Genomic DNA, 14056 nt, shown 5'->3' on the forward strand with positions numbered 1-14056 from the left:
ACAGTGGGAGACTATGGATTTACAACGCTAAAATCAGGGGTTCGATTCCCCTCAGTGGACTCAGCATATAGCTCAATGTGGTTTTGTTATAAGAAAAAACACACACAAATTAATGCATAATGTGGCACATGAGTTTGGTTTGTTTTGAAATCTGCGTAAAGCTACAGAAGGGTTATCTGCACTAGCTGTCCCTACTTTAGTAGTGAAAGACTAGAGGGAAGGCAGCTAGTCATCACCATTCACCGCCAACTCTTGGGCTACTCTCTTACCAACGAATAATGGGATTGACCGTCACATTATGGCGCCCCCACAACTGAAAGGGGCGAGCATGTTTGGTGTGACAGAGATTTGAACCCGCGACCCTCGGATTACGAGTCGAGTGCTTTAACAACCTGGCCATGCGGGGTCGTGGCACATGAGATTTATTCATTAATGCTGAGCTCTGGTATCACAAAGACGAGCTTGACACACTATTTTAAACAAAATCACAGGACATAAGAATGCCCCCCAGTGACTCAGCGGCATGTCTGCGGACTTACACGCTAAAAACTGGGTTTTGATACCTGTGGTGGGCAGAGCACAGATAGCTCATTGTGTAGCTTTGTGCTAATTCAAAAGAACAACGACATATAAATATTGATAATGAGCTTTTATTAAGTTCTAAGTATTATTAATCATGTTACTTTTATATTTTACATGTTTATCTGAGCAAAGAGAAATAACGAATTTAGATTGCGAACTATCCAAAATTATATTTTTACCAAAAGGAATGTACCACAACAACAACATTTGGGTTATACAACATTAAAGTTCTCTGTTTGAGTTACGTGGCTAACGTTCAAAATAAACTTGACAATTTCTTATTCTTGATAACTAAGTCTTCTTACCCTAACTAGTAATGAGATGGTGATGAAAATACTAAAAATGAACATGCCCCCTAGACCATAGAGATGTAATGTCCGTCTTCCTGCCCTGTCCATCAAAGGGATAGACACGAGTGTCATGGTGACCATTACAACTCCAACTCCAATGGTGACAAACTTTGATGTTGTTTCTGAAAGCCCTGCTTCAGTGAAGAGGTTGGTGGAATAGTACAACACCTGGTGGAAGATAAAGTTTTTATTAAACACAGTACCTTGATACAATTATTCTTAAATTGCTGTTCTTAGCTAGCCACGGCATGTAAACAAAAGTTTCATATCATAGCTTATAAGACAAAACAGATAAAAGTCAAGTGCAGTACTTAATCAAAGAATTAATGAAAATTAGACAGATTTCTGCTTTGAGATGTACATTAATAAAGGGAAAAACACATCATTTTTCCACACCTAAAGACATTTTAATCTCCCCAGATGAGACTCTTTGTGACTAATAAACAGTTGAGAGTGATACAAATGGAAATTTCAGTTCTTGACTGTTTGTTTGTGTAAGATGTCTTATTCAAAGTAAGTGAATATTCTTTCTCCCCACAATTTGCTAACAAGTTATAATTATTAAAATAAAACGTTTATAAACTTTTTACTCAAAGCATGGAATGCTTGTCATTAAACACATATAAAATGAAAAAGGTGAAAACTTCTCTCAGTCATGTATACTATATAGATCCATGTGCGTGGATAGAACCTTTAAGACCAACCAGGAGTCACGAGTAACATAGAAATTTAGACAAGAATGAAAGATCATCCAGTAAAGCCAACACAGGACACAAATAAGATCTTAAGCCTAAGAATTCAGGACTTGCATCAGTTCTATTTCCACTAAGACATTTCAACTTATATTACTGTTAGGAACTTTAAATATTTATAGATAAATCTGAGATCAAATAAGCCAAACGTTAACCTAGATTTTTATTAACTTATGTGTATCATATTAACATACTACAAACTAATAGGACTAAATATGTGGACCATTGTTTTCAGCAGTGTTTATAGATTCTGATACACTTTTAGAATAAGAATTAACAAAACCAACGGAACAAAGTAACCAACAGTGTTCAGTTTTGGGCTCCCTACCTCAGGAAAGATATTGAAAGGGTTCTGATGAAGGTTAATTAAAATGGTGCCTGGGACGTAGGGATTGTTATGTGAGAAGAAACTGAAATCTCTAAATTGTTTTCTCTTGGAAAAATAATAGTTGGGTGGGTGGATCTGATTGAGGTGTTTAAGAGTGTAAAGGGAATTGACAGTATTGATTCATCATCTTTTTTGTACTTAACAATGAAAATAGTAAGGCCAGGGGACATAAGTATAAAGTTTGGCACCATAGGGATTACCTTCAGCTAAGACAGTTTTATTTTTCTAATAGGGTGGTTTGCCTCTGGAATGGGTTTCTTTTGGATATTGTAGAGGCAGTAAATTTAAATTACTTTATGAAAAAGTTTGATAAGTTCATAAATGATAAGGGCTAGCTTTAAGACTTTTTAAGTTAATTTAGTCTAGACTATGGAGCAAATTAGATGAACCATAGGTTTAATATTGTCCCAAAATGTTATGTTATCACAATAAAGCAGATTCTTTGCCCAAAATTAACGTATACAGGGGGAGGATAAAAAAAGTGCCAATCTTGAAAATGTTGTTAATTTGCTATATATTTTATTAGATAACAGAAAAATAAAATTATATGTTCTTAGAAAGCACTCAACAAGATCTGTCCAAATATGGTTTCATATTTCAAATGGGTTTCATAAATTCCCGAACTTTTCATGATTTTAGTTACATTTTATCATTAAAAGTGTTGGGCACTTGCTGTAGTTTCTTATATCTTCATATTTCAATTCATATATATACATGAAATATTTAATTAGGCATAGTGGAGTATCCATAGGTTCTTAATCAGTGGGAAAGAAGGAGCTCATGACCCCCCATTTTAAATATTTTTAAAAATCAGTTTTTGGAACTTCCTTGTCTCACCAGTTCATTCTTACCCTTACCATGTTACTTGTGAACAAAATTAGTCAGTTATGTGAGAATTTGTTTCACATTTTATGTAAGACTTAATATTTTTTACTTTATGCAATAGTTTATATAAACAGATTTGTTTAAGAACTGGACTGAAAACAAACAAAAATGTAGTATAATTTCAAGTAAAATTCAACTAACAACAACATGAGCTATTGATATAGAAGGTTTAAAACACACCAACACAAGATACTTGGGATTTCTATTGTTCTGTAGCCTTTCTGTAATACTGACACTTTATAAATACTGAATACTACACTGACTAAATACCAACTAATATGAAACCAAATATTTTCCATTTGTCTTAGCCATTACTGTCATTTTGTCAAACTAGCTAGCTGTGACTTGTCGAAAAGAAAACTGAATAAAGGTCTAATAAATTAGTATTCTGCAGTCCTTGAACTTACTACTAAACAGTCATCAATGCTATCAACAAAGTTTAATACATACTGCATTGATGCCAGAGAGTTGCTGTGACAACTGCATAGTGGCACCAATTAACAATGGGAGTTGAAGCGACTTGTTTCTGATCAACTGCCACATGGTTATCTGTGGAAAATACAATACATTATCACAAATAAACACCATAAAGAGGTAAGTTGTTACAGTATAGTATATAAACATACCTTTATAGAAAGTGATAGTAAACTTATTTATTTATGTTCAGTTTCGTAGAGATATAAGTTTTGCTTGTTTGTTTGTTTATGTGAGTTCTTGCATAGTAGCTATACAAGACCTATCTGTACTAGCTAGCTATCCCCAGTTTTGAAATAATAAACTAGAGAGGCAGGCAGCTATTAAATATCATGCACCACAAACTAATACACTTGGCTTCTTAGTCAAGGTAATGGAATTTGATGGTCACCCTTATCACGCAACCCCAAAATGCAAAGCTCATTTTTTTTACCTCTTAGTAACAGGACTCTAATATTAGAACCTTACCTTCACAGCCAGGAATGCTCAGCCTATACAAACATGATCATAAGTATTCAATGATGACATGACATTTGACTCAAATCAATATTTTAACAACAAATCCTCAAGTTTTAAGAGACGATCAAAACATTTCCATCCAACTTCTTGTAATACCCAGGTAGAACTAACTACTCAGGAAAACCTGTAAAATTCTGTGGTTAAGTTGTAGATAAAATAATATAAGGGTCAGTTTCCTCTGTCTTATCTATTTTGTTAAACTAATTATTATTTATTTGATAGAAAATTGATAGTACACCTACTTGGTATTCCTAAAAGTTATCTTAACACTTTCTCTAAAAACTCAGCCTTTTTTGTCATCAGTGTTTAATACACACTGCCAGGGGTTTTGCTTGACAGTGGTCTACAGACCTGTGGCCCAGATGTATTTCTTAGAGATCTGAATCTATTTTATATAAACTGGAATACATTATGTTGCCATTATTCTTTAGGTATTCTGGATGGATACAATTTTTTTTATAGCCCAAACCCCAATTCTCTCTGTTTAATATCTTTGATCTCACAGACTGTAATTGATGTACATCTGTATTACCTCTATGATTCTGCAGGATGTATTGATGTACATCTATAATCCTGCAAGCTATATTGATGTACATCTCTTACCTCCATGATCCTACATGCTGTAATTGATGTGCATCTGTCTTACCTCTATGATTCTGCAGGATGTATTGATGTACATCTATAATCCTGCAAGCTATATTGATGTACATCTCTTACCTCCATGATCCTGCATGCTGTAATTGATGTGCATCTGTCTTACCTCTATGATTCTGCAGGATGTATTGATGTACATCTATAATCCTGCAAGCTATATTGATGTACATCTCTTACCTCCATGATCCTGCATGCTGTAATTGATGTGCATCTGTCTTACCTCTATGATTCTGCAGGATGTATTGATGTACATCTATGATCCTGCTGGCTGTATTGATGTACATCTTGCTTACCTCTATGATCCTATAAGATGTAGTGTTGGACATCTGTTTTGCAGGATAAGATCGAATTCTGAAAGTCACTAATGATGCACTGTACATTGATGTGACAAGGAACTTAAACATTGTACAAGTTTATGTATTAAATCATTCCTCTTATGCATGCAATAGTTTAAGGTCTGAACAAAATGTTGCAATTCGTTTACACTTCCAGATTCTTATCAAACTTACTTCTACTTCTTGCTGGTGAGCTCGCTCCTCCGCTTTCATTTCTTCAATATCGTCTTCCACTTGGCTTGAGCTTCTCAACCTCTGTAAGGCTTGCGTACAAAGATACAATGTACCAATAAATTCACAGTGTCTTAATATTTTGAAGATAGCCATGTAAGGATAATACTGATAAGCTAAGAATTTAACTTGCCTAAGGCTAGCATAGAATTATTAAGAATTAATATTGAAAACCAAATAGCAGCCTAGCCTCTACTAAAACTAAAATACAAAGACCATTAAACTAATAATGTAATATTGTCAATTGTCCCATTATACAAACAACAAAATTAGGTTCATTTAATTAATATCAGTTGAATATATTTGGTGTTTAACTGTTTTTTTCCCTCTGTTTTATGTTTTAACATTGGTTTTAGGCTTAGTCTATGAGTATCTTCATTTCATGGTACCCTAATTCTTTTATATAGTTCCATATCAGTGCTTCATAATTTGTTTTGTAATTGAAGTTTTCTCTCTTTTTTTTTCCCACTTACCCCTGATTTAACTGCACCCACAAAATTAATTTTGGCCATTTTCTGTCTCAATTTTAACACTGAATTATTTGTTACGTATTTTGTTGGTACTTTTCTTATTTTTCATTGTTTTATTGTGCTACTTGCTTTAGTAATATAGAATTTTGTAAATGTTTTCATTCATTTAGTTTTTCTTCAGTTTCAGCTGAGACATATGGTCAATGAAATCACTGAGATTATGTTATTCAAGTTGTGTTATTTCTTAATTTTCTACATTAACTAATGTCTATTCTAATGAAGTAACATATAGCATCTGGGTTGAGAGAATTAGCAATGGATGTCTTTTGCTGACATTTAGCAGCTGACCAATACAGTGACAAAACAAAAGTTATAAGTTAGTATTTTAAACTGAACAAGAAAACTTCTGTTGAATTCTGGTGCATGTTTTTAGTTCAGTTCTACTTAAAGTACTAAGAATAAATATTTACTGTGATATCATCATGTTTAGTTTGTGAAAGGCTTTTTTGTAGAAGTGGCCATGATTTGGTGAACAAATCTCAGTTCCAATGAAAGAAGTAACATAGAAGAAGATTCAGCTGAGGCATGAGCAGACAATTACTAAAACATATGATTAGTTAGAAAAACAGCAAAGAACCAACACCATTTGAATACACTTATGGAAAAAAATTAAGAACCAACATGTTCTAGGTTCAATTGAAAATTAATCAAGTTTCATTTAAATTGGTCAACCAGCAAGGGACAGACAAATCTGGTCTCAACCAAAGCACCAATATCCAAGCAGTGTGTCTTAAGTTCAACCAAGACTCCATCAAAACCTTAGCTTAGTTAGGATAACTGCAGAAAATCAACAGAACATGGAAACAGTATATATAAATGTGGATGACAAACAAATCCTTGTTATACTTTTGGAATTGGAAAATCTTAATTGCAGTTACAGACAAGCAAATAAGCCATATAAGCTAACAATTCAATAAGCCTAGATTCAATTAATACATGAGCAGAGAACCAGCAAAGCTCAAGTTCATTTTGAAATAAATGAGAAATTAGTGAAATCTGGGTCTAAATAAGGGCCTAACAAAGAAAGAAAAAACATGTATCTAGTTAAACTTTCCATATTAGATTCACCCCAGTTGAATATATCTAGGATTTTTATATTGAATTTAATAACAAAAATACATTTTATTAGATGGACAGTAGAAGTGGAAAAATCAAAAAGTATATAATAATGAAAATACAAATTAGTTAAACTGACAAACAATGAATGTTTGCCAGCAGTATATTTTTTAATATATCCATTTATTCTATAGATTATTTTATGGAAACCTAAAAAGAATTACAATTATTTAACATATAAAGCTATGTTTGTGTCTGTTTATTTACACCTTTTGGCCATCTGTTTGTTATACTTTCTACATTTCATGGTCAATCAACACCAAATATGACACAATGATATAAGATGATATGAGAAAGGTCAAGAAAGGGCGGGTGTTGGGCATCCCCAACTTCCCTATAAAATAAACGTCTGTGTATCTGTTTCTTATATATTTACAAATTTCTTGATCAATCAGTATACAACTTTACGTAGTGATATGGGAATACACGATTGACATCAGTAGAGTTCTTGAAAACACTGTCTTTCTTTTCAGCACTGGTACATTTTCGTATTTTTATTGCACTTTTAATGTTTATTATGTTATTAAAAAGGAAAAAATTGAAGCACAATTTCCTATCCTTTGTTATAAACTAGTTTTCATTCACAAGTCCAATAGATGGGTACTCCACGTAGTTTTCTATAAGTATAAATAATGCCAGCCCTATATACGAAAGCTTTCTTCCTTAACATACGCTCCATGTAACTGATGAAAATATTTTACCGATTTTAGTTCTGCCTTAAAAAGAAGAGTCAGATACAAACAAAAGGTTTATTCCTTCGTGATAAACAGTTATACGCAAATTTGAATCGTATTAAATTCATAACTAATTTAATATTACAGGAGAATGAACACAGTCATAAAAATTCAAGTAGGCTTAATTAATTTGTTAACTTATGAAACAAATTTACAGGTTTTATCGATTCATTTTAACAAATTAATTAGTCTATATCTTCATATAGCTAGATAAGATAACAGCATTGTGTTATAAGTTCTGTCTTTCTTCTTCTAAGAAACTCAAATCAAACTGTAAATATTAAAATACTTCATTAAATGGGTCTAAATAAACCCGGTGATGGTTTATAAAATAAGTGGTATTTTTTTCTTTAACACTTACCATCTCTAGCGAGTGATTCTTGTTGTTTTGAAATGAGCAAATACCTTGGACTTTCAGGACAAAGAGGTAACAAACATAGCTGAAGTAAGGCAGGAATCACTGCTATTCCTAATAAAAAGTAAAATCACCTATGAAAACGATTTTTTTGCATGTTCCCAGTGGCATATTTAGGTAGAAGCTAGCAGTGGTAGATCAAGGCGATCGTAAGGCCTAGTAGACACCTTCTGTTATTAGGCCCTACCAGCCATATGTTAAACCAAATATTAACTTTTAAGGAAAATTTTCATAGATCCATAGTTTTCGTAGGCCCTAGACACTGTGCCTAATAACTAATCTGGCCCTGGGGACTAGGGGGGGGGGCTCAGCCCTAGGGCCCATGGTATTAATGGAAACCCATTGATAATTTTATTATATATAACAGTACATGGGCTGTAGGGCCCATAAAAAGTCCCACACAACCTTACGTCCGCCACTGCATGTTACACAATGAAAAACACTGAAAACTGATATAATATGAAAGTGAACTTCTTATTTTCTTTGTTCGTTTGTTTGTAACTAAGCACAAAGTTACACAATGGGCTATCTGTGCTCTGCCCACTATGGGTATCAAAACTGCTATACCACAAACATTGATTATAATGATTATCTTCTAATAAATGACTAGTTGGTATGATTTTATTTCTTCAAAAACAAAGACTGTTAATGTATTCGTTGATGTTCGATTACTCCATTATGTTATAATAGATCGAGTAGATGACATTGTCAGAATAAGTAGTGACTATAATGTTTGAAATGTTTTGTTAAATATTTTTATTAATTTCTCTGCTTATAATATGTGATTAAAAAATATGAAACTTTATTAATGACATATAAGATAAACTAACTTGAATCTAAGAATTTAAAACCAGATAATGTAAAAACCATCACACTTTGCAAAATATTCTTCAGACGTATATCAAATAATAAACACTTTGTAAAAAGTTATTAATTAAATAAAACTATCACAAAAATTAATAAGAACAAACTATTAGATTAACGTTATCAAATTATTTACAAATTAATATTCGTATGTTTATATGTTTACGAAACAATAAGCCTGAGCCTGGACAATCCAAATGTTTTTTGGTTTTTTTTCTTCATTTAAGCAGATCTTGATGGTGGTAAGTTTAATCATTAATCCGCGTATTTACGTTCCATCCATCGCTGGAACAACGGTAAGAATTTGGATTTACAACACTAAAATCAGGGGTTTGATAACCCTCGAAGGACACAGCAGATAGCTCAATGTGGCTTTGTTAAAAAAAAACAACACACACACACACACACACATATTTACGTTCCGAATCTGAACAGCCACTTCTTACAACAAATATCTATTTTCTACGACCACATGACTCGGTCATTTATAGATGTCTCCAGGAGAGTTAACTGAAGACCAATCAGAAACAGAAAACGAGGTGATAATCACTAATCATCAGCCCTAACTAATAAGTATCGATTTACGGCAATATTTCTTAGAATTTTATTTGTGGTTTAGCACAAAAACTACACAATAGATTGTCTGTGTTGTGCCCACTGCGGGATCGAAACCCTATATTTTGCGCTGTAAGTTCTATGACATGCTATCAAGCCACTGTGTTTTTTTTTAGAATAACCTTCATTCGTAATTAATGCTAGCCCATGACAGTTTCTCTGCCAAAGATCTTCACATCAGGGCTATACATATAAAATATGACAAATATTGTGAGGTCATCAGATCTAGAGTGGCTCGTGCTATGTCGTGTCAAGTGACAGTGCTCCTAAACGAACACAGAAATAACAGCATTGTTGAAAGATGATCTTTGGTTATACAAACAAAAGTAAATCCAAGGGCGAGCCTTAACACCATCAGGAAATGTTCATGAGGATTTACAAATGGTTCAGTTTCGTTTTATTCACTTTTTCCAAGGGAACTGTTACAAACTGCCTCGAGCATGTCACGACTTTGGCACAGCCTGTCCAGAGCGAAAGTGTTAAGATATCAGAAGTCGTTAATGACGTAACATTATTACTATTCGATATTAAGGCGTGGTGCTGTGTCAGCAGTTCAGCATAGACATTAGTAGAACCAACGAGTCAAGATATGTTGGATGAAGACATCATTTCTATCGTCAAGGGTGTGATGGCAATGAATTTGACATCCATAATGATCCACCAGTAGAGCCGGCCAGTCTAAATAAAACCTTAAAGACGCCATCTTTTGATTCGAACAAAACACTGATTATGTAAAGACGATGACATAATATATAATACGTGTTATCTGATTAAGGCAAGAATAAATTAACCCAAAAGCTCACTATATTAAGTCTTTTTTTTTCGAAAGTGACCTATGACATAATTACTTAATACTATAAGTTTTATATTTCGTACATGAGTCACTGGTTAAAACAAAATTACGTTTTATATGAGGATAATAAAAACTATTTTGACTATACAATTGTTATAACTGTTGACAACCTAAATAATGATAAACTGACATTCTCGTGTAAACGATGTTATCATTACCCCTTGTAGTTAGCTTTCGTACGGACATCTGGTGTTCCTATGAGAAACAGGATTTACCATACAATAATAAAAAAAATAATAGATTTTACAACTGGAACCTCACTGTGTTTAAAACTTGGTTATATATACAATATTTCATGTCTATTGAAACATTGCATTAAAATAACAACAACAACCAAACAAGTAAAGAAAAACGTTATAAAAATGAAGCAAATGTAGGGCTAGTTTATAGAGATAATGCAAACAAAATAGTGTGTGTGTGTTTTGTTAGAGCAAAGCCACATCGGGCTATCTGCTAAGCCCACCGAGAGGAATCGAACCCCTGATTTTAGCATTGTAAATCCGAAGACATACCGCTGTACTAGCGGGGGGCAAACAAAATATTAGGAACGGCATCAACCCTATGTAATAGAACAGGCAGGAATTATAACTCTTCAGTCATAGCTGAGTTTAAGTTATTCTATTTTTATCTGTTAACATTCTACAACACCGTGTGAAGAATTGCTATTACCCATTCGTACATTTACTTCCTTTCTTGGAAAAGGTTTTCTTTACTGGTAAAATATGCGAATTATTTGATTGCTGTCCAAAAAAAGGCTTAGCTGCCTTCCTACAATTCCTGATATTTACGTAATTAAAACCATATACCCGTGGATGGGTCATACATGAGTTACATTAGGTTAATGCGTGTATTACGTATTGATGTAAACTACCATGTATATCATATTTTTAAGGTTTAACCACAATGGAGATTACCACTTTATTATACTAGTTCATACAATGAACTGTACTCACTTCTGCCCGAACTCAGTCTAGCCAATGAAATTAGAGAAAAGAATCGACATCGTTGGTTAAACAAGTGGTTCAAAAACGATAATTATTTGTGTTGTCTTTTGGTCCAACAGAGAAGGAACAGGTTAAAAAAAAAGTGCTGTAAAAGATACGGTCCTGTTAACCGGTAATGACTTACCTAAGAGATATGGCCACCTTGTGGACGTGCCCAAAAGAAAATGAATGCCAAATATTTGGGAGAGAAAAAGCCCTATTGTTAAAGCTAGTTGATTCAGAGTACCTGTAAAACATGAATAATATTCATAAATAATCAATTATATATTTAATAATAGGCAAACATATCAGTAATAATAGCAACGAACGGAAAATAACTGTTATTGAACGGAAAGAAGAAAAAACATTGAACTAAATACATTATTATATTGATATGTTCATGGAAATCATTGTTATAGGTTTATTCAATTAGCAAAAAAGTGTGATAATTTAATGTATACGGTATACAAACGGTGTGAAGGTAGTAATAAAGTTAAGTGTTTCTAATGGTTGTGTAAACCCAGAGGCTAATAATGTTTTTAAGCCCAATATCCCTAGTAATTTTAGATAGGACAAATTTATCAATGGGCTTCCAGTAAGACCATGGGCACTGAGGCTGAGCTCCCTCTAGCCCCTACCTAAATATACCACTGAGTGCTTCCACACCTTTTAGGTTACTGTGATGTAGTGGTCAATTTTAAGACGTCCACTATATGGCTAATTAGGAACTGTATCAGAGCGGGCCAGTTGAATAATTAGGCCACAGCTAATTCAAACCAGATCTATCGCGAATCTACTATGGAATTCGTCAATATAAATAGCAGAAATTCATAAAGTCACCCCTCGTCCACCAAAAATAAAAATAAATACAGTTTAAAGTCCAGACAGTGGCGAATTTACGTAAGGGCTAGAGGGAACTCACTCATAATTTTATTCTATGTAAAATCACATGGAATTTAGAGTCCACAAAAATTATTAGCCCCTTAAATCCGCCAGAGAGTCCGGATTCAATGTAGAATAATTCCTGCAAACTAAATTTCTACAGTCCCAATAAACTGAAACTATTTATTAATTACATGATTGTGATCACAAACTAACACGTTTCAGAATGTTCAATGTTTTCACCAGCCTTGATCCTCTTGTGGTAAATCATACATATATACTACAGAACACCCAGGAAATGTATACATGTAGATGATAGTGGAGTGGTGTACTTTGCCTGTTTTGTCTTTAAACACGAAATCATTTTTTTTGTTTTGGCAATGTCATCTACATGTACGCATTTTACGAGTATTCTAGAATACGTATAAAATACATTACCAGAAGATTGGCAAGGAACATCAAACATTCTGAAAGATTTGTTACTTTGTAGTAACAATTCTACAAGTACTAAGGTTTCTCAAGCTGAGTTATTAGCCGAATATCCCACCTAATTGTTTTTTTTTTTTTTTTTTTTGAATTTCGCGCAAAACTACACTTGGGCTATCTGTGCTAGCCGCCCCATATTTAGCAGCTAATCATCACCCCCTCCCACCGCCAGCTCTTGGGCTACTCTTTTACCAACGAATAGTGGGATTGACCATAACATTATAACGTCCCCACGGCTGAAAGGGTGAGCACGTTTGGTGCGAGTGGGATTCGAACCCACGACCCTCGGATTACGAGTTGAGTGCCTCAACCACCTGGCCATGCAGGGCCCGTACTTTGTGAACACTTATAGTAAGAAGGTAATTTCTACTATTTTTGGTTGAGAAGGAAGGAAAAAAAAACTTACTTTTCCTTACAACTTGTTGCTATAAAATTTCTAAGCGGTATTCTGACGAGCCTTATTAGGAAACTGTTTGTTTCATGAAACCGTATTTTTGTTAAAGAAATAAAACCATAAGATTAAGTAAGTGAGAGATAAATTTGCCACAATAATTTGCGTTACTGTCAGTAAGAAACGTATGGAAAAACACATATTTTCATTTTTGATATCAAAACATAAAAAATATTTTCCATAGTAAGTATAACATTTGCAAGTATTTTAGTCTTGTTTTTTTTTTCTTTTGAAAATTTCAAAGATGAAAATCCGAAATAATAATATACCATAACGATATTAGGTTTGGAAATGAGAAGAGATATAAAAAAAACCAGATAAAATCAAAATTATTTTAGTTTTTATAAACATGTTAAACTTCTGGTAAAAATTAATCAATAATGTACATTTCCTTTATTTGTTTTAATAATACAGTTTTGTAGATTTGAATAAATTTAATAAAAGCACTAGTAATGAACGTAACAGAAAAATGAACTGTTTGTGTTTTGTTTTTTAAGTTAATTCCGAAATACACGAAAACAAGAAAGTCGGTTCTGCAAGGTCCCAGTGGCTCAGCTGTAGATGTGAAGGATTATAATATTAAAAACTGCGGTTCTATACCTGTGGTGGCCACATCAAGATAACCAGTTGTATAGCTTTGTGCTTGAGTGTACACAAAAAAAAAAACATATTTGTCATCCAGTTGCTCAGGATTATGTCCGCAGGCTAACGAGGCTAAAACTAGGGTTTCGATAACTGGTGGGGAAAAACACAGGTAGCCCATTATGTAATTTTGTGTTTAACAAGAACCAAAATAATGTTACATACTTCAAAACCAATCGACGGATAATCTGATGTGGATAAGGATATTAATGAAAAACAAAACTTACCTAATCTACCTCTTAAAGTAAGTGGAGAAATCTCCGAGAGATACATTGGCACTAGGGCAGTGTTCAGGCCTAAACATAACAAATTACA

At 33.5% G+C, this 14056-nt stretch overlaps 1 protein-coding gene across 1 annotated transcript in view; it reads right to left on the minus strand.

Moving 5' to 3' along the window:
* The window catches only part of LOC143247590 (glucose transporter type 1-like), an 83850-nt gene that overhangs the window by 21920 nt on the left and 47874 nt on the right, over positions 1-14056 (minus strand). Inside the window, exons 5-10 of the mRNA XM_076495910.1 lie at positions 13969-14037; positions 11426-11527; positions 7912-8019; positions 5114-5202; positions 3408-3506; positions 888-1100 (exon numbers count right to left, since the gene is read on the minus strand). Coding sequence (XP_076352025.1) covers positions 888-1100; positions 3408-3506; positions 5114-5202; positions 7912-8019; positions 11426-11527; positions 13969-14037 — 680 coding nt within the window. The remainder of the gene's footprint in view (positions 1-887; positions 1101-3407; positions 3507-5113; positions 5203-7911; positions 8020-11425; positions 11528-13968; positions 14038-14056) is intronic.

Source organism: Tachypleus tridentatus, chromosome 3, assembly GCF_004210375.1.
Source record: "Tachypleus tridentatus isolate NWPU-2018 chromosome 3, ASM421037v1, whole genome shotgun sequence".
NCBI lineage: Eukaryota > Metazoa > Arthropoda > Merostomata > Xiphosura > Limulidae > Tachypleus > Tachypleus tridentatus.